At 53.5% G+C, this 20,627-nt stretch overlaps 2 protein-coding genes, 1 long non-coding RNA gene and 1 other non-coding gene across 4 annotated transcripts; 2 read left to right on the forward strand and 2 right to left on the reverse strand.

The window, feature by feature from the left end:
• Positions 1–1,087: 1,087 nt before the first annotated feature.
• Positions 1,088–9,962, forward strand: SLC29A2 (solute carrier family 29 member 2). The gene is made up of 12 exons (XM_019415059.2): positions 1,088–1,990; positions 2,250–2,331; positions 3,833–3,993; positions 4,216–4,355; positions 4,753–4,887; positions 5,540–5,637; positions 5,852–5,936; positions 6,488–6,624; positions 6,889–6,994; positions 7,109–7,194; positions 7,966–8,165; positions 8,815–9,962. Exons 1-12 carry the CDS (start codon positions 1,962–1,964, stop codon positions 8,924–8,926), a joined length of 1,371 nt encoding a protein of 456 aa, XP_019270604.2. The 5' UTR covers positions 1,088–1,961; the 3' UTR covers positions 8,927–9,962.
• On the reverse strand, positions 7,508–18,212 carry LOC128776134 (uncharacterized). The gene is made up of 3 exons (XR_008421085.1): positions 17,491–18,212; positions 11,437–11,721; positions 7,508–9,105 (listed from the first exon to the last, which is right to left on the reverse strand). It is a non-coding gene; the product is annotated as an uncharacterized LOC128776134 (long non-coding RNA).
• TRNAS-GCU (transfer RNA serine (anticodon GCU)) lies at positions 17,689–17,770 on the reverse strand. Its single transcript has one exon. It is a non-coding gene; the product is annotated as a tRNA-Ser (tRNA).
• Positions 18,213–20,498, forward strand: B4GAT1 (beta-1,4-glucuronyltransferase 1). The gene is made up of 2 exons (XM_019415060.2): positions 18,213–19,393; positions 19,639–20,498. The coding sequence occupies exons 1-2, from the start codon at positions 18,338–18,340 to the stop codon at positions 19,828–19,830; spliced, it is 1,248 nt and encodes a 415-aa protein (XP_019270605.1). The 5' UTR covers positions 18,213–18,337; the 3' UTR covers positions 19,831–20,498.
• The last annotated feature ends 129 nt before the right edge of the window (positions 20,499–20,627 follow it).

Consider the following 20,627-nt stretch of genomic DNA (forward strand, 5'->3'; position numbering starts at 1 on the left):
TCATTTTTCATAAATTAATTTTGAATTTACTTTAAATTATAAGAAAATTTATCTTTTCTCTTCTATACCTTTTTATTTAGGCATAGTTGACACACAATGTTACATTAGTTTCAGGTGTACTATAAACACATTTATTTTTAAATAAATTATAAAAATTTAATATTTCATTATTTAACAAGCTTATATTTTAATTTATTTCTATTTAATCTTTATTTAATTCTAATAAACTTATGAACATTTCTTTATTAAATTAGACATAATTTTATTTTTCAAAGAAAAGAGTACATCATTATTATAGGAAGCTAGCATCCATAGTCCAAAAAATAAAGCAACAATAAAAACAGAGAGAAGGAACATAAAAGTTATGAACCTCTATTTATATGAAATTGTCAGCAGAAACCCTGATGCCAGCTTTTTGTTAGAGAAAGAAGGAGCGAGACCAAGAGGCCTTAGAAACACGTTAGCACCAAGTTGAGACTTTCCCCTTGACATATTCTGGAGGCTTGAAAGCAAATTGAAAAGAGAATAACTTTCTCTTTCAGTGTAATTTAATGCTGTCTCTGTTCTCCCTCAAATCACTTGTGTGTTATTACAATCCATTTATTCACCAAGTATTTATCAAACACCTACTACAACCAGTCAGTGGTACTAGATGTTTGCAATAATAAAACACTGAACCAGACAACACAGTCTTTGCCCCGTAGACTCCCAGTCGGCTAAAACACACACACACACACACACACACACACACACACACACACACGTAATCTGGAAGGGATCATAAAATTTCATTACTTATGACAGTAATTTGTAATTTAGATCAGCATTTATATGCACCGTGACTGCGGAGCAAACAAACCCACTTGTAAATTCCATGAGTTAGAGCAAATTAATTTCAAAATGGCCATGGTCTATAATCTTTTCAAAGTTTTGCACAGGAAAAAAAAAAAAAAAAAAAAAAAGAGGTGGGAGGTAGGTGCATCTTCATAGGTTTGATGTGATGAGACCCGGGATCGCCGAAAGTTGTTTGTTTGTTCGTTTAGCGGCGGTGGTGGGAGGGCACCTCCGGGTCACCCTTCCCTCTTGAGCCTTTGCTTAACCCCTTGCTGCCCCGAACGCAGCTCCTCGGTCACCGGGAAGCCCGCCCGGATGCCCCGCTGGGCCCACGCCTCCGCAGTGCGCCCCCAAAGACACGGAGCTTCTCCGGGCACCCGCTTGGAGGAGAAGAGGCAGTCTGTCTGTCTGTCTTCCAGACCCGCCTGGGGACGCCTGGCCCTCTCCTTGGTCTCCCGAAGCACCCAGCTCCGCGCAGCCCTCCAGGACCGCTGGCGGCAGACGCTCAGGTTACCCCTGGGCGAGCCGGCTCCCCGGAGGGCTCGGCGTCACCCCGCGCGGCACGGCTCTGGCACCACCTCCGAGCTGGCGGAGGGGGAAGCAGCCGCACCAGGTCGGCTCCCCAGCTCCGGACGGAGGAGGGGCGGGGTACCTCCCCCACCGCAGAGGGGTGCATATCTGCATATTCAAACCGCAGAGGTCCGAGACGGGCGCCCGCGGACGGGGGAGACAGCAGGGGACCTTCCCGGGGCAGCCGCCTCTAAGCCGCACGGGATGGCGAGGGTAGCCGTGCGTGCCGGGAGCGCGAGGTCGGGCAGGGTCCCAGGCTGGAGTCCGGAGTCCCCGCCGGGGGGAGGTAGGGAGGAGTGGTGCGACCCTCTGTCCCCGCCCCGGGGGCGGAGCGAGGTTCGATCCTGCGGAGCTTGACACCCGCAGAAATCGTTCCAGGCCTTCCTCCCCTGCTCCCGCTTCGTCCCCGCCCCTTTCGGGGAGACTCGACCCCCTCCGCGCTCTGTCTACCGCCCGCAGGACACAGCCTCCCGGGTTTTCTGGCCCCCGGGCCCCGGCGTAGGTGCAGGTGCAGCACCCAACCTCCTTCCCACCCCGGCGCATCCCGCTGGGCGGCCATGGCGCGAGGAGACGCCCCACAGGACAGGCGAGTTGGGCGCTGGGTGGGGCGCGGACGAGGATCCGGGTGGCGGTGGGCAGCGCAGACCCGCTCCCTTCGGGCGCTCCAAGGCTCAAAGCGGACTGGATGGAACTACAATTCCCATCAGCCGCCTCCCTGGGCTGCCTGAGCCGGGGTGATGGGGGTTGTAGTCCGCTCTCCGGAGGGGGCGACCCGGGAGGCGTGGAGGGGGGGCGGCAGCCGAGGCGTCGCGTCCTAGGGGTGACCTTCTGACTGATCCCCACAGCTACCACCTGGTCGGGATCAGCTTCTTTATCCTGGGGCTGGGCACTCTCCTTCCCTGGAACTTCTTCATTACGGCCATCCCGGTGAGACTCGCGGCTGGAGTGCCAGCCCCATGGCCACAACCACCATCGCCTTGGACCAGAGGCGTGCCAGGCGCTTTCCACACCATGCCACCTTTGACTCCTCATCATGCCCGTTTGCACGTTTGTCCGCTGAAGCACCGAGCCTCAGAGAGGGCGAGTGCCCCTTTCACGGATAGGAAAGGCCAAGCTTTCAGAGATGCCCAGATCCTACAGGGGCAAGGCTACCAGCTCGGGGGGGGGGGGGGGGGGGGGCTCTGGAACTAGCAAAGAGCTACCCATCCACCACCCCTGTTTGTATTATTCCCTGGTTAAGTCATCCCTGGGCTAACCCACTCCAAAAGCGGATTATCCAAGCACGGCTTACATTCATTCATCCACCAGTTAGTAATGTGTACCTACTGTGAACCAGGCCCTGTTCTTGGCACTGGGGCTGCAGGAGGAAACATAACAGAGGGAGCCTGGATCCTCATGGAGCTTACATTCTCTCAAGGGAAGGAAGAAATGTGGGGTTTGTGTTCTTTTTAGGACTGGGTTATTCATATACATTCAGTTCAATAACTTTCAAGATGTCTCTTCAGTGCCTGGCTCTGTGCTGGGCCCCGGAGACTCAAAGATTAATCAGCCCCTGGTCTTGAGAGGGAGCTGGGTGCAAAGAGCTATTAATAATGTAACATGACACTCAGCATCCCAGGCTTGGAGTAAAATCCAGTAGGCCCCCGGAAGCGGGGGGGGGGGGGGGGGGAGTGATTCCTTCTGCTTCACAGAAGAGGTGATTTGTAACTTGGGAGAAGGATAGGCAAAGCATTGGTGTTTGGCCGGGGTGATGGGGGGGGGGCGTGGAAGGAAAGGGAGAAGGCATTCCACGTGGAGGTGACAGCGATGCAGCCTGTTCAGAGAAAGGACCAGAGCCTGGGGTACCTAAAGCTTAGCAGCAGAGCCCAGATGCGGCACAAGAGAGAGGCTGGGCTCTGGTCCTGAAGGGCCCCAAATGCCATTCTAAAACCTCAGGGTTTTGCCCCGCAGGGAGCCATGGGCAGTGGCGGGGGCAGGGGGGGGGGGCGGGGAGGGAGGACGGATGGGGAGGTTAAACAGACACTGGACGAGTATGTGTTCTAGAGAGAATGTAGTTGGTCAGCACCTAGGCCAGGGCCTGGCTTACAGTAGGCACTCAATGAATACTCAGCAATCTGGAAGCTGCTGCAGGAGTGGGGGATGAAGGCTGGAACCCAGGCACCGAAGATTCAGAGATGGAGCAAGGCCCAGGTTGGGGGTTCTTAGGGCTTGGGCCCTGTCCCAGCCCTCTGCTGTTCAATTCAGTGCACATTCATCGAGCTCCCACTGTGTGCCAGGTGCTGGGATCAGTACAAGGACAAACAGACAGCTCCCGCGGACGTTAACTGAGCAATCCCAAGCATGGGAGGAGGCGGAGGGGGAAGGCTGGGGGGTTCCTCAGGGTAGGTTGGAGGGTGACCCTGTACCCCCTCCTCTGGCATCCTGTCAGTACTTCCAGGGGCGGCTGGCAGGGGCCAACAACACCGCTGGGACCCTGGGCACCAACCACACAGGCCCTGCAGACACTTTCAACTTCAACAACTGGGTGACGCTGCTGTCCCAGCTGCCCCTGCTGCTCTTCACGCTCCTCAACTCCTTCCTGTACCAGTGGTGAGAGACCTTGCCCCTCAGGCTCCCCACCCTCTGTGGCCCCTCCCCCGCCCAGCTAAGGAAGCTCCATCTGGGCCCAGGTCAGAACTCCCATCCTTCCTCCACTCCCCCTGCATGTCCCCTCCAGGTGCCTCTGTCCAGCCCTGGCCTCAATCTCTTGCCCACCTCCCCCTGCCTGGCCTGGGCCCAGCTGATGTCCACTCTGCCCCTCCTTGTGAGCAGCATCCCTGAGACGGTGCGGATTCTGGGCAGCCTGCTGGCCATCCTGCTGCTTTTTGCCCTGACGGCAGTGTTGGTCAAGGTGGACATGAGCCCTGGGCCCTTCTTCTCCATCACCATGGCCTCTGTCTGGTTCATCAACTGTGAGCACCGCTGCCCCTCCCCACCTCCCCACCTCCCCACCTCCCCACCCAGTCCACCCAGGGCTTTAGCCCAGCCTCTTCTTTGTAAGTGAAAAGGGCCCCACATATCCAAGAAGGGAGGACAGCAGCCCTCCTATCCCTGATGAGAAACCAAGGCCCAGAGGGAGAAGAAGAGCCACTTGTCCCAAACCCACAGTGACCTAAGATGAGGCCTCCTGGCCCCAGGCGCCTCAGACCTATGGCTACACCTGAGCAGAGGAAAGAATGGGGGCTGATACACCAGAGGGCCCAGAGTCTCACGCCTGCCCAACTTAGTCCAGAGTCTGCCAACACCTCCTCCGAGAAGCCTCCAAGGCCTGTCTAGTTGAGCGGCGGCCCCACTCCTATCCCTCCACAGCCTTCTGTGCAGTTCTGCAGGGCAGCCTCTTCGGGCAGCTGGGCACCATGCCTTCCACCTACAGCACCCTCTTCCTCAGTGGCCAGGGCCTGGCTGGGATCTTCGCTGCTCTTGCCATGCTCATGGCCATGGCCAGTGAGTGGAACTGGGTGGCTGGAGGGCAGGGGTGGCCTCTGGGATTCTGGGAGCAGAGACAGTGTGCTAGGAGTGAGATGCCTTTGGTTCTGGTAAAGATGGAGGTGATGGGAAGCTGGCGGTTGGGTTTGGGGACAGGGAGTAGGGTTCTTGGGCTCTACAGTGAGAGAAGGACCAGGTAAGGAATGGGTTACCATAGGGCCAGGGGCAGGATTCCTGAGGCTGATAGGGGTTTGTGGCAGCAACCTGGGTTTGAGGGAAGGGGCGGGGGGGACAAGTTTGAGATTCAGATCAACTTGGTCCAAATCCTAATTCCACTGCTCCCCAGCCGGGGACATTGGACAGGGCACTTCACCTGTGTCAGTTTTCCCATCTAAACGATTCTTACAGCTCTGTCCCCAGATTGTAAGGTGTATGCAGTAATAATGAGCACGTAACAGGTGATCAACAAAAATGACAAGTAGGGAGGAGTGAGAGAAGCAAAGGGCGGGGCTGGGCTGGGGCCCTGCACAGGTTCCTGAGTTTGTCAGTGAGCGGAGGCCTGGAGGTGAATCTGAGAAGTGCATGATGGGAAGTGGGACAGGAGGCTTCAGCCGCCGTGGGAGCCAGTGGGACCAGCCCCCTCCAGTCTGCAGCTGAAGTTTCTGCACAGGTGGCGTGGATGCCCAGACCTCCGCCCTGGGGTACTTCGTCACACCCTGCGTGGGCATCTTCACGTCTATTGTGTGTTACCTGAGCCTGCCCCACCTGGTGAGCCTGGTTGGTATTGGGCTCAAGGCCCCACTTCAGAGCATCTCAGATACAGCTCTGAGTCTGAGGCCCTGAGAGGGGCCAGGGGAGGAGGAGGGGACCTGATCCCCAAAGGAGTCAGCCCCTGGGGGACTCCAGCCTCTAGGTCGACAGGGTGGAGAGGGATCCGGACACCTCAGCCGAGCCAGGCAGGCCCAACGCTTTCCTTCTGCAGGAGTTCGCACGCTACTACCTAGCCAAGAAACCATTGCAGGCGCAAGGTCAGGAGCTGGAGACCAAAGCTGAGCTCCTCCAGTCTGGTGAGCTGGGGCCCCCGCTGGGGAAGTGGAAGACCCAGGGGAGGCTGAAGCTACCTCCACAGGGAAGCGTCTTCCCTCCGTCCCCATCTAGAGTCCTCCCCCTGGTAGCCTTGCGTGAGCAGACACAGAAGATCATGAAGGGAACTCAGTGGGAGTCAAGTCATCCCTGCTGCCTTTTGGGCATCGGTTTTCTCCTCTATAAAATGGGGGGACAGTAGAGCTCCAGCATGCTCGTTCTGGCTCGAAATGCATTTGTTTGAACCCTGGTCTCACAACATCTAAGCTGTGTGACCTTAGGCCAGTCACTTAACCCCTCTGAGCCTCAGTCTCTTTATTTGCAAAGGAGTAGCAGTGAGATAATCCATCTAAGGTGCTTAACTCTGCCTGACACATGCCTGTGCTTAATAATAGTAGCTTAGCATCTTTCCATAGTTAATTCTCCTTGCCTACATGCTGAGCTGGAGGAGGGTCACTTGTTTTAACTGCTGGGAATTGCCCTCCATCGAGCCTGGCTGTCACAGGCATGACCCTGCCCTCCCCTCTTGCCCCAGATGAGAAGAACAGTATTCCCAACAGCCCCCAGAAGGTAGCCCTGACTCTGGACCTTGACGCTGAGAAGGAGCCAGAGCTGGAGCCAGAGGAGATCCAGAAGCCAGGAAAACCTTCAGTTTTCATTGTCTTCCAAAAGGTTTGGCTTGGCCATGGCCCCCAACCACCATCCCTGGGGAAGAGAGAGCTGCTCTCTCCAGCCCTCTTTAAAGACCCTTAGAATGGAATGGGGCCTTAAGACTTGCGTCCGCTTCAAGGTATCAGGGTCATAGTGGGCCAGGAACACAGTTAGGCCAGGCCCCAGGTGTCCTGTGCCCCGGCCGGCGCTTGGCGCTTGGGGGTTGGGGCTGCGCGTTGGGCTCTAATCTGCCCCGCTGCTTACACCCCTGCCTCTGGCTCCCAGATCTGGCTGACGGCGCTGTGCCTTGTGTTGGTCTTCGCAGTCACCCTGTCTGTCTTCCCTGCTATCACAGCCATGGTGACCAGCTCCACCAGTCCTGGGAAGTGGAGTGAGTGTTGGGAAGCAGAACAGGGCAGGGCAGGGGAGAGGGAGGGAGGAGGAATGAAGGGGAGGAGGAGGAAAGAGGAAGGAGGGACCAGGATGAGCCCTCTTTCTCTCCCAGGTCAGTTCTTCAACCCTATCTGCTGCTTCCTGCTCTTTAACATCATGGACTGGGTGGGGCGGAGTCTGACCTCTTACTTCCTATGGGTGAGCATACCTGGGCTGGGGGGGCCCGATGGTTTCAGGAAGCAGTTGGAGATCAGAGGGTGTGAAAGAGCACAGAAAGGTGGTTTCCTAAAAGTCTGACCACTCTAGGTCTGGCAACAGAACAGCTGGCCAAGAGGTAGTGAGCACCCGGCCCCTGGAGGTATGCAAGCCAGGGCTTGGACCGTGAGCTCCTTGAAAGCAGAAGCCACGTCCAAATGGCCTATGTTCCCCAGCATCCAGCCCAGAACCCAGCCCTCGGTCCTCAGGGAATGTTACACGGAGGTTCCCGTACCAAATGAGACGCTGGACAAGATTCTAGTGTTTGGACTGCTTTTAGCCAAGGTGCTCCTTCTTTAAATGAAATCTTCCAAGGAGATACAATAAATAAAGGAGACTGAAGAGGAGTTGCTCTGATCCAAGCTAGGATGGGGCCTGGATCCCCGGCTTCCAATCCCATTCAGCAACCCCATGTGCCCCGAAGGGGTCTGCGGAACCCCCAAGGGTACTTGGAGGAACCCAGCTTGAAAACCAAAGATGGTGTCTAAGGTCTCTTCCAGTTCTGCCACGGAGAGAGCCCAAGCTGGAGCTTGGAAGGGCAGAGGCGAGCCCCAGGCCAGTCCCTGATGGCTGGGTGGCCTTGGCCCAGCCCCTCACTCTCTGGAGGCCTGGGGGCCGGGTCCTCACCGGCTCATGTAGAGTCACAGGTCAGGGGAAGTGACAGTCTGTCCGGGGTGGGCTCCGGGCACCTCCTCACCCCGGCTTCTGCCACAGCCGGATGAGGACAGCCGGCTGCTGCCCCTGCTCGTCTGCCTGCGCGTCCTATTCGTGCCTCTCTTCATGCTGTGCCACGTGCCCGAGAGGTCCCGGCTGCCCGTCCTCTTCCCGCAGGATGCCTACTTCATCACTTTCATGCTGCTCTTCGCGGTGTCCAACGGTTACCTGATGTCCCTTACCATGTGCCTGGCGCCCAGGTCTGGGGGTCGGGAGGGTGGGCCTGGGCGTGGGGAGGTGGCCTAGCTCTTCTTGAGGGGGACGGCCTGCAGGAGAGGGTCCACTCTGCTTCCTGCCAGCCCAGCCCTGGCTGTCTCTAGGTGCCAGCCACCCTGTCAGGTCAGACCTTCCCTGCCGAGCCGGCCCCGGGACAGGAAGGGAGAGGAAGCCCCAGCCCGAGGTTCCTGCCAATAAAGTAGCCCAGACACTGGTTCTAGGACCTCGTCCCTGGGCCTGTTTCCTCACTTGTGAAACAAATGGGTTGAACTATCATTCCTTAGGGCCCAGCTACTCCCCCCAAATTCTCAGTTGAAGGGGAGCGAAGGTGTTGATCAAAAGTGGAGGGTTCACGGACTATTTACGCTGGGGACAACGGAGCTGAGAATCCAGAGAGAGGAAAGGTGACGGGGACAACCAGGCTGGGGACGTTTTGTCAAGAGGGAAGGCAGTGGAGTCTAGAGTCCTGTAATATTGGACTTGCAGGGCATGAGAGATGTCCCCGTCAGTGGCCTCGTTTTACAGATCGGGAAACTGAAGTGAGGTGTCCTGTCGTAAGGGGGGCACAGGGCACTGGGGCTGGGTCCAGGATTGGCCCGATGTTTTCTAAGAGCCTGCTCCCGTGTGTTCTAGGCAGGTGCTGCCACATGAGAGGGAGGTGGCCGGCACCCTCATGACCTTCTTCCTGGCCCTGGGGCTCTCCTGTGGAGCCGCCCTCTCCTTCCTCTTCAAGGCGTTGCTCTGAATGCTCCGTTCCGGGCTCGCCCACGGCTCTCTCTTCGCTACCCCTTCGGAGCTGAGACCCCCGTGCAGGGGGAATGGCGAGCCGGGCCCAAGCCTCTGCTGGGCTGGTGCCCCTCGGTCTGGAAGTGCCACCTGCAAGTGGGTGCTGCTCTCCTTCCCGGGCTGGTGTCCATTTGGGGGCTGCGAGGAAGAATTCACCAGCGGTCATTCTAACCCCCCACCCCCAGCAGTGGAGCTGAATCACAGAGACAGACTATTCAGAGGCACACAAGACCTCTCTGCACAGGTGCCGATCGGGGAAAGAGGGCCAAGGACCATGGCCCTTCCTCACCATCAAGAGTACATTTGTTAATCTCAAGACACGCGCTTGCTGATCTGTGGCCACTGGAGGCCACCAGCGGGGTCTTGCCACAGGTGTGGCTGCTGGGGCCCAGCCTGGGGTTCAGAGTGGGAGTGGGGGCCAGCCCAGGGCAGGCCTGCCCCTCCCCAGGCCTCAGCAACTCCACGATCGGATGTCTCAGACCCCAGGGCAGAGGATGCCTGGGAGGCCGAGGGCAGCAGGGAGAAGGAACGGGCATTAGGGATCTGAAGGTACTCAAAGGACCATCTGGGCCTCAAACAGTGTTTGCGTAGCCAACACTTACTGTCCCCGCTCCCCAGAGCCAGGCTGGGCCTGGGTCCCGGAGCTGCGGGCGGCTTACATGTGTGCACCCCACTTTATAATTTGCAAAGCTCTCCCGCACCCATTCTCTTACGGAAGCCACATTGAGACACTTGGGGGAGCCAGGCAGGGACGGTGCTGTCCCTCTGTACAGGTGAGGAAACCGGATCTCGGGGGGAAATGACCTGGTCCATGGCCGAGCCGGGACCCAGCCCCCACCTCTCTCCTCCCTATAGGTGCTGTTCTTCCTGCCCACTACTTGCTTCTCCTTCCCTCACGAGGCTCGAGGCAGGAGTCCTAAGCACTTGCTCCCCACTTTTTGCTGTTTTCCTTCCAAACCCACTCCTGGGTCTAATAACAACCTTCTTCATTTGTATCATCAATTCACGGAGTCTTTATTTCCAAAGCGCTTTCAGCTCTATCAGCTTTGATAAGCTGGGTAGGGTAGGGATAATTGTACCCATTTGACAGATGGGATGACTGAGGCCCTCAGAGGGGCAGGGATTCGTGGGCATCCCTCTGCTGGGCCCTCTTGACCACATGATGTCCTGTGCTCCTGGGCAAAGCACCTGGCTGCATGGACAACTATTGCTTTCCCCCTCCACTGGTGTCCCCTGCCTCCCCAGGCCCTCCTCCTCAAAAATGGAGCCTCAGAGAGGCAGTCAGCCAATTTTCTAGAGGGATGGAAGAAAGGCTTGTTCCACCACACATCCGTACTACCCTGCCCAGCCCAGAGAAGAGCACAGGTTTTTGCTTTTAGAGGCACCGGCCTTTCTGCCCACTTGCCCTCCTGCCTTCCATGAACATTCCCTGAAGCGGCTATTATATACCAGGCGCTGAGCCAGCACAGGGCCCCTGCTCAGAGGTGAGATGACCGATATGACCTTGGTAGCTGAAATAAAGCCACAGGGGAGACCCCAAATGACCACTATTCACTGTGCCAGGCCCTGGCTGGTCTGGTGACCCTGAAACAAAGGAGACACGGTCCCTGCTCCCAAGGCCAAGGAAGCAGAATGTAGCAGGTGATGGGGTCTGTGAGGGCCCTACAGAAGTGTGTAGTGTAGGAGTCCAAAAAAGGATGCCTGGATTCCTCTTGGAAGTCAGGGTGGCAGCCCTGAGGCCTCAAGAGAAGAAAAATGAGTTTCCTGGGCTGAGGTGGGGGAGGGGCATCCCAGGCAGAGGTACCAGGGAGGGTGGAAGGCACCGACACTGAACATTCAGGGGGCAGTGGGAACTTCTGGTGGGGAGGGGGGTGGCACCTAGGATGTGAGAGAGGGCGAGCGGGGAGAGGATAAGGATGAAGCAGTGGGTTGGGAACAAATGGTGAAAGGCCTTAGTGATGAGACCCAAATAGGGGGGTAGACAGAGGAGAGATCCAGGAGAGAAGAGGGTGGTGGCCTCTTCAGAGGCCATTTAACTCAGCGGTTAAATGCACGTAAGCTGATCTAGCATTCTGGGGTCAAAGCCTGGCCCTTTCATTTGTAAGCAGTGAGCATCGGGACTTTCAGAAACTCCTAGGGAGAGGCTGGGGCTGGAGTACAGACTGAATGTACCAGACAGTGGTTGTGGTCCTGGAGGTACCAGCACGGACCACAAGGTCTAGCTGTACCCTTGGACTGGGAAATGTGAGGACAGGACCACACACTTCCTGACCCCCTTCTCCTTCTCCACCTTCACAGACCATTGTCTGTTGAACCCAAGGGTTCCTAGACCTGCCAGACACCCCCCCCCCCCAGGCCAGGCAACAGTCCCGGGAAACCCACTGGTGCCAGTCCACGGTCATCTGGAGCAAGCCCACGGTAGGCTGAGCAGTGGAGGATGCTTTCTGGGCCCAGAAAGAGGACACTCACCCCTCAGAGGTCCTTATGATGTCACAACCTTCCCATCCTCCTTCCCGGCAGACCCAGCCCAACTTGCCCATTAGATCAGTATGTAGCTGGCTTCCGATGCTGGAAACAAATACTGGGACTGATGGGCTGCACCTGCTCCTTCCTCTCCTGATTCCAGTCCTCTGGGCACTGCCACCTCCCCAGCCTGACACAGCTCTGCCAGCAGGCCCAGATTCCCTCAGAAGCAGCCAGCTGCCATCAGCAAACGCTTGTAGGGAGCTCTAGGTGGCAAGTGCTGAGATAGGCCTGGTGGAGAGACACAAACATTTGAGAAACGAGTCCTCACTAGTTTCTTACCCTTTTATGCGCAAGAGGCCTCCTGGTGTGTGAGTTGATTCAACTTTCCAATTAAAAGGCAGAGGCTGCTAGATGGATTAAAAATGATTTAACCAGGGGCGCCTGGGTGGCGCAGTCGGTTAAGCGTCCGACTTCAGCCAGGTCACGATCTTGCGGTCCGTGAGTTCGAGCCCCGCGTCGGGCTCTGGGCTGATGGCTCGGAGCCTGGAGCCTGCTTCCGATTCTGTGTCTCCCTCTCTCTCTGCCCCTCCCCCGTTCATGCTCTGTCTCTCTCTGTCCCAAAAATAAATAAAAAAGGTTGAAAAAAAAATTAAAAATAAATAAATAAATAAAATAATAAAAAAAAAAAAATGATTTAACCAGGGGCGCCTGGGTAGCTCAGTCAGCTAAGCGTCCGACTTCGCCTCAGGTCATGATCTTGTGGTTCGTGAGTTCAAGCCCCGCATCAGGCTCTGTGCTGACAGCTCAGAGTCTGAAGCCTGATTCAGATTCTGTGTCTCTCTCTCTCAGCCCCTCCCCACTCCCCACCCCCCGCTCTCAAAAATAAACATTAAAAAATGATTTAACCATATGCTGTCTATGCTGTCTACCAGAAACTCACTTTATTTTTTATTTATTTTTTTTTTTAATTTATTTTTGGGACAGAGAGAGACAGAGCATGAACGGGGGAGGGGCAGAGAGAGGGAGACACAGAATCGGAAACAGGCTCCAGGCTCCGAGCCATCAGCCCAGAGCCCGACGCGGGGCTCGAACTCACGGACCGCGAGATCGTGACCTGGCTGAAGTCGGACGCTTAACCGACTGCGCCACCCAGGCGCCCCTGGAAACTCACTTTAGAGCAAAAGGCTGAAAATGAAAGAATGGGGAAAGTTATTCCATGCAAATCGTAATCAAAAGGCAGCAAGGGTGAATATACTAATATCAGACAAAGTAGGCTTTACAGCAAGAATTATTTAAGACACAAAGGAAGATGTTACATATTCATAAAAGGGTAAATCCATCAAGAAGATATAATAATTATAAACATACACACCTAACAACAAAATCCTAAAGGAATATGAAGCAAAAATGGACAAATTTGAAGGAGAAATACGCACTTGTACAAGAATAGTTGGAGATGTCAGTGCCCCACTTTCAATGAAGCACAGAACAACCAGACAGAAGATCGACACAGGACCTGAGCACACCGTAAATTAGTGAGGCCAAACAGACACACATAGAACACTCACCTACAAACACCAGAATGGACTTCCTTCTCCCAGGATAGATCATAAATTAGGTCACCAAACAAAACTGCAATAAATTTTAAAAGATGGAAATCCTGCAAAGTATCATTTCCAATCACAATGGAATGAAACTAGAAATCAATAAACAAAAAGTAGACGCTTCACAAATGTGTGCAAATTACACAACAGACTCTGAACTACTGGGTTAAAAAAGAAGTTAAAAGATATGGAAGCAGCCCAAGTATCCATCGATGGATGAATGGATAAAACAGATGTGAGGGGCGCCTGGGTGGCTCAGTCAGTTAAGCGTCCGACTTCGGCTCAGGTCGTGATCTCATGGCTCATGAGTTCGATCCCTGAGTCGGGCTCTGTGCTGACAGCTCGGAGCCTGGAGCCTGCTTCCGATTCTGTGTCTCCCTCTCTCTCTGCCCCTCCCCCCACTTGTGCTCTGTCTCTCTCAAAAGTAAACATTTTTAAAAATGAAAAAAAAAAAAAAGATGTGAGACACATACACACACAGTGGAATATTACTCAGCCATAAAAAAGAATAAGATCTTGCCATTTACAATTGAAGAACCTAGAAGGCATTATACTAAGTGAAGTAAGTCTGACAGAGAAAAACAAATACCATATGATCTCACCCACTCATGTGGAATCTGAAAAACAAAACAAACAAAAAGCAGAAACAGACCCATAAATACAGAAAACAAACTGTTGGGCTGCCAGAGGAGAAGGGGCTGGGAGGACAGGTGGAACAGGCAAAGGGTATGAACAGGTACAAACTTCCAGTTATAAAACAAAGAAGTCACAGAGATGAAAAGTAGCACATAGGGAATACAGTCAGTAATGTTGTTATAACGTTGTGTGGTGACAGGTGGGATGTGGTGAGCACTGAGGAGGATGTGGAACTGTAGAATCACTAGGTTGTAGCCTGGAACTAACATTACATTGTATGTCAACTATACTGCAATACTTTGAAAAAAAAAAAAAGAATCTATACAATGTATACTATGTTCTACTATTAGCTTGCAATTGCTTTGCTGTAAAAAATAAAAGAACTGCCTTGAAAATCCCCCCTCAAAGGAAAGGAAAGGAAAGGAAAGGAAAGGAAAGGAAGGAAGGAAGGAAGGAAGGAAGGAAGGAAGGAAGGAAGGAAGGAAGGAAGGAGGGAGAAATCAAAAGACCAACTAGAAAATGCTTCGAGACAAAAGAAAATGAAAACACAACACACTGAAATGTATGGGATGCGGCCGGAGCAATGCTGAGAGGAAATGTATAGCTGTAAATGCCTACATTAAAATGGAAGAAGGGGGTGTCTGACCAGCTCAGTGGGTGCAGTGTGAGGTTCTTGATATCCGGGTCCTGAAAAAAAAAGAAAGGTCTCAAATCACTGACCTAACTTTACACCTCAATGAACTAGAAAAAGAAGAGCAAATTAAGCCCAGAGCTAACAGAAAGAAGGAGATGATAAATAATTAGGGTGGAGGGCAGAAAAACAACAGAGGAAATCAATGAAACAAAGTTGGTTCTTTGAAACAATCAACAAAATGGACAAAGTTTTGACTAGACTACCAAGAAAAAGAGAAAGTGGACCTCCAAACTGTTGAAAGCAGAAAGGAAAGCGGGTCCATTACTATTGATTATACAGAAATAAAAAGGATTTTAAGAGAATACTGTGTTGTACACCAACAAACAAGAAACCTAGATGAAATTAATGAATTCTAGAAACACACAAATTACCAAAACCGATTAAAGAAGAAATAGCAAGTCTGAACATACTTGTAACAAGTAACAAGATTGAATCAGTAATCAGAAATGTACCAACAAAGAAAATTCCAGGACCGGATGACTTCACAGGCTAATTCTACCAATCATTTAAAGAATGAACAAACACCAATCCTCTCAAACCCTTCCAAAAAATACAAGAGCGGAGAAACACTTCTTAACTCATTCATTCTATGAGACCAGTACCACCCTGATGCCAAAGCCAGATAAAGACATCATAAGAAAACTTAATAACAAATATCCCTTATGAATATAGATGTAAAAATCTCAACAAAATGCTAGCAAACAGAACCCGTAGCTCATCAACGGGATTATATACCATGACCCAGCATGATCCCCTCCAGAATGCAAGGTGGTTCAACATAAAAAGACCACTTAACGTAATACACCACGTTAATAGAGGGAAGGGGGAAAAACACAAGATCATCTCAACTGATACAGAAAAAAACATGTGACAAAACCCCACACCCTTTCAAGATAAAAGCACTCAACAAACAAGGAATAGATGGGAACTTCCTCAACCTGATGAAGAAAATTTATGAAAAATCCACACCTCATGTCATATTCAATGTTTAAAGACTGAAAGCCTCTCCCGAAGATCAGGGAAAAGCCCGCTTTTATCATTCCATCTTTTCAATGTTGTACTGGAAGCTCTAGCTCTGGCAATTTGGCAAGAAAGAGAAATAAAAGGCATCCAAATTAGAAAGGAAGAAGCAAAACTATCCATATTCACAGATGATATAATACACACATATACAGAAAACAAAATTCTGAAGAATATACACGCAACACACACACATACACACACACACACCAACACACACACACTTACAGCTAATGAATAAATTGAGGGGCGTCTGGGTGGCTCAGCCGTGCTGACAGCTCAGAGCCTGGAGTCTGCTTCAGATTCTGTGTCTCCCTCTCTCTCTGCCCCTCCCCTGCTTGTGCTCTCTCTCTCTCTCTCTTTCAAAAATCAACATTAAAAAAATAATTCAGCAAAACTAGAAGATTCAAGAGGAACACACAAAATTCAGTTGTATTTCTATACATACGATTCTGACACCAATTCTGATGCGTGGGTTTTCCCCCCACACCAAGCAATTCTCTGACACCAGCTGAGTGTCCTACAATGCAACTCAATTCTGACACCATCTACCTGGAAACAGCATCAGATCCCACAGCCGACTGGCTCAGCCCCACCAGACCGCCTGCCCTTCAGATGCCAGTTGGAAGTCCGGGTTGTCACCTGTGCTTCTGACCAACTGGCTGTCAATCAGAGGTTCCAGCAGTCCCTTCAGTGGATCTGATTAATTTGCTAGAGCAAATCACAGCAGTCGGAGAAATATTTCACTCGCTGGTTTACAGGTTCATTATAAAGGGATATATAATCAGGAATGGCCAGAGGGAAGAGACGCAGAGAGTAAGGTATGTGGAAAGCAGACCCCTTATTAATGGTTTTCAACTCTGGTCTTTGACTCTCTCATGCTCTGCTCCATCACAGACAGCGTGTCTCCCCAGCCAGGCCTTTCCGCCCACAATAGCAGTCTGTAGACCTTCCTCTGGATTTTCTATGCGGTTTTCCTTGATCTTGACACCTCAGTGAGGCCCAGCCACTACTTGTCAGTCTCCCCTTATGCCAAGGCCACTGGGGACACTTCAGAAGCTTCCTATTCACTCATTCAACAAACACAGATTGCTGCCTGCTATGTGGCTAGCATTGCAGCGCGGGGGAGGTGGAAGGTACTGGGAGCAGATGCCTGGGCAGATCTTCAGTGGAGGTGGTATTATGTGAGCGCTGCAGATGAAAGTCAAATGCCCAAAGGGCCAGGGTGAGTAGTGAAGGGGCAGGGTTGAGACTCTAGCAAAGAGAAAACTATTTGCAAAAGGTGAGCTACTCTTACCTTCTGGTTGATTGTCACCCTGTGGAAATGCAGGCCTGGAATTGCCAGATCTTTTGGAATTTAAGACAGAAGTTGGCAGTGGGGATTTTCCGTGAAATCTTCTGATTCACCAAGGTTAACAACTAACGTGATTCAAATGGTTGTTTTCAACACCGAGCAGGTCAAAAAAGACCCTAACAGCACCAAATCTGACGTCCGAGCCTTCGGTTTGCAAGGCTTGTGCTAAAAGGATCTGCACATTCATTTCTCCTCTCTCCCAGTACAGGTCACCAGTGAAAACCTTCAAAGATAGTACCTGTCGAGCGTCCTGCAAGGCCCTATCAGGGGTACCTAACACAGCCCCTGGTGTGGAGCAGGTGCTCAGTAGGTGTTACTGCTGGGGTTGCAGAATATAGGTCCCCTGGTCCTCTTCACTTCAACAGCCTTGGCTTCCTACTGCCTGTAGAGAGGAGGGCAAACCTTGTCCTGGCAACTGGAGGCCCTCCCTAGTCTGCCCCAAGCTGCTTCCCCAAGATTCACAAAGCACGAATAGTTATTACATATCATTGATTTAGCAGTCGAAGTACCTCCCCTTCCCCACAGCCTTTCCTCTTCTGAACAGTCCATGGATCAATTATTTCACAAACACGTATTAAGCGCCTTCTGTATACGTTAGCTACTGTTAGAATCTTATAGGTCTCTTGCTTAAACTGTGTTGGGGAGGAGGGGAGAGGTGTGTGGACACATGGTGTCCGCTCTGGGAGAATTGCTAGCGGGAGGGGAATCAGTGGGCTGAAAAGAGTAATTATTTAAGTGATCACACTCACCATTTCCAAATTCCACTACTTTGGACACTAGGGTGGCACCTCCCGAGTGGCCTCTCTAATTACTGCAGATGACATAGTGGTCACAAGTCTGGCATCAGCCAGAATTCCAATTCGGGTCTTCTGGGTGCCGCTGAACCTCTGGCCCCTTTCCTATAGGAAAGCAGAAAAGTACACCCCTCACGCCGTGTAAAACGCGACCGACGAGGATGGGATTCGAACCCACGCGTGCAAAGCACAATGGATTAGCAGTCCATCGCCTTAACCACTCGGCCACCTCGTCCCACGTAAGGCGTCTTGTTCCACACACCCTTATCTCTCATCTCTTCCGCACCTTCCGAGCCCCCAGCATCCACTCTACAGTGTGGATTTCGCAGGAGCTGGCGGGGGGAGAGAAAGCGGAAAGAAAGGGGCTTTTTGTGTTCCTTCCCGCCCGCCGCAGCCGCGAACCCGCGCCATCCTTCACCAAGCTGCAACCGAGCTCTGCCACGGTTTCCCCTCCCTAAGGCGGGGGCGAGCGCGCCGGGGTTTCAGGACGCGCCTGGTCCAGGGGGTCTCGCACTGACCCGGAGGGAGGGGTGCATACCCCCGGGAGCCCGGCAGGCGCGGCCGCGGGCACTTTCAGGGTTTGCAAAGCGCGGCGCGGCGGCGGATGCAGTAGCTCCTCCTCGCGCGCAGGGGGCGAGCTGGCGCACCCCGAGCCCCTCTCGGGAGGGGATGCTACGCCGGGCTCGGCTCGCCTCGGCTCGCTTCGGCTGCGCTCGGCAGGCTGCGGTAAATCCGGGCTTGCGGCGGCTGGCAAAGGCTGCGGCCCGGTGGTCCCTGCTGCGCGCTCGGAGCCCCGAGAGCCATGCAGATGTCCTACGCCATCCGGTGCGCCTTCTACCAGCTGCTTCTGGCCGCGCTAATGCTGGTGGCGATGCTGCAGCTGCTCTACCTGTCGCTGCTGTCCGGGCTGCACGGGCAGGAGGAGCAAGACCAGTATTTCGAGTTCTTTCCCCCGTCCCCGCGGTCCGTGGACCAGGTCAAGGCGCAGCTCCGTACCGCTCTGGCCTCTGGAGGCGTCCTGGACGCCAGTGGCGACTACCGAGTCTACAGGGGCCTCCTGAAGACCACCATGGACCCCAATGATGTGATCCTGGCCACGCATGCCAGCGTAGACAACCTGCTGCACCTGTCGGGCCTGTTGGAACGCTGGGAGGGCCCGCTGTCCGTGTCGGTGTTCGCGGCCACCAAGGAGGAGGCGCAGCTAGCCACGGTGCTGACCTACGCGCTGAGCAGCCACTGCCCTGATATGCGCGCCAGGGTGGCCATGCACCTTGTGTGCCCCTCGCGCTATGAGGCCGCTGTGCCCGATCCCCGGGAACCGGGGGAGTTTGCCCTGCTGCGGTCCTGCCAGGAGGTCTTTGACAAGCTAGCCAGGGTGGCCCAGCCCGGGATCAACTATGCGCTGGGCACCAATGTCTCCTACCCCAATAATCTGCTGAGGAATCTGGCCCGTGAGGGGGCCAACTATGCCCTGGTAATCGACGTGGACATGGTGCCCAGCGAGGGGCTATGGAGAGGACTGAGGGAAATGTTGGATCAGAGCAAGCAGTGGGCGGGCACAGCGCTGGTGGTGCCCGCCTTTGAGATCCGCCGAGCACGCCGCATGCCCACGAACAAGAACGAGCTGTTGCAGCTCTATCAAGTAGGCGAGGTGCGGCCCTTCTATTATGGGCTGTGCACGCCCTGCCAGGCGCCCACCAACTACTCCCGCTGGGTCAACCTGCCAGAAGAGACCTTGCTGAGGCCTGCCTATGTGGTTCCCTGGCAGGACCCCTGGGAACCATTCTACGTGGCCGGAGGCAAGGTGCCCACTTTCGACGAGCGCTTTCGGCAGTACGGCTTCAATCGCATCAGCCAGGTGCCCAAAAGGGAGAGGGCAGGGGAAAGGGGGTAGGAGGAATGGCGGGCTCTGGGAGCTATGAGTAGTCCTGGATGGAAAAGAGCCAATGAGGAAGGACAGTCATAGTTCAGGAGGTGGCTGGATGGTGTGGAAGATCCAGGATGCCTCCAGAGGAGTGGGGATGCTGGAGAGAGGCTTTAGGGATGTCAGTCTTGGCCCTAGAAGTGTCATCCAACTTCGCTGACCTGTCTCTCCCCCAACAGGCCTGTGAGCTGCACGTGGCAGGATTTGATTTCGAGGTGCTGAACGAAGGTTTCCTGGTTCATAAGGGCTTCAAGGAAGCTCTGAAGTTCCATCCCCAAAAGGAGGCCGAAAATCAGCACAATAAGATCCTTTACCGCCAGTTCAAACAGGAGTTGAAGGCCAAGTACCCCGACTCCCCTCGTCACTGCTGAGCGCTTCCCTCCCCTAGTCCGAGAAGTCTCAGCCTCTTCCCTCCTTAGGCCGTCCCTCAGGCCTGACAGGGGTAAGAAATGTCACTCCACTTTACAGTGGTAGCTGTGGTGTTGGAACACTGGACTTGAATATGGGGTGCTGGGATCAAGTCCTAGCTTTACCACTAACTAGCTGTGTGGCCTTGAGCAAATCCCATTTCCTCTCTGAGCCTCAGTTATCCCGTCTGTAAAAAGGGAGGTGAAAAATACCTACCTCACAGAACTGTTGGGAGGCTCAGATGAGATGCTACATGTGAAAACATTCTGTAAGCTTCGTACAAATGTGAAGTATTATTAATATTATTACAGTATTATTGTTGTTATTATTATTAACAATCTTGGGTGGGTGGGCAGTAGGAGAGCAAAGAGTATGAACAGGGCAGAACTGGGAAGTCGGAGGACTTAACAAAATGAACTTTTTGGAAAGAAATCAGATGGAGGCGTTGGATTTACTTCTTAGCTTTCGGGCAGAAGCCTACACCTCCTGGTTCTTCCAGGCCTCCGCCTTCAGGAGCTCTGGAGAAAGGAAGAGTCTGCAGGTTCCGTGCCAGATCTGTACCCTCGAGCAGGCTGGGCTGGGCTATTTGCCTACCGATGACCATATGTAAATAAATGAGTGTTCACACCTACAGCTGGCTCCATTACTCTCCCGAACCTGGCGTGCAGGGGGTGGGGTCGCGGGTTCTTCCCTTTCACGCGAGGGGCGGGGGGACCGGGGAACGAGGTAGCTGCGGACCGAGGGGCGCGGACAGCGGGGC

Source organism: Panthera pardus, unplaced genomic scaffold (assembly GCF_024362965.1).
Source record: "Panthera pardus isolate Hobbes unplaced genomic scaffold, ASM2436296v1 HiC_scaffold_12, whole genome shotgun sequence".
NCBI classification, from domain to species: Eukaryota; Metazoa; Chordata; class Mammalia; order Carnivora; family Felidae; genus Panthera; species Panthera pardus.

Excerpts from the sequence above, each read along its gene's own strand:
- SLC29A2 (XM_019415059.2), top strand. The coding sequence starts at position 1,962 with ATGGCGCGAGGAGACGCCCCACAGGACAG. Across the intron at positions 3,994-4,215 it reads AACTCCTTCCTGTACCAGTG|CATCCCTGAGACGGTGCGGA; the intron begins GTGAGAGACCTT and ends CCTTGTGAGCAG. Across the intron at positions 7,195-7,965 it reads TGACCTCTTACTTCCTATGG|CCGGATGAGGACAGCCGGCT; the intron begins GTGAGCATACCT and ends CTTCTGCCACAG.
- B4GAT1 (XM_019415060.2), top strand. The coding sequence starts at position 18,338 with ATGCAGATGTCCTACGCCATCCGGTGCGCCTTCTACCAGCTGCTTCTG. Across the intron at positions 19,394-19,638 it reads GCTTCAATCGCATCAGCCAG|GCCTGTGAGCTGCACGTGGC; the intron begins GTGCCCAAAAGG and ends CTCCCCCAACAG.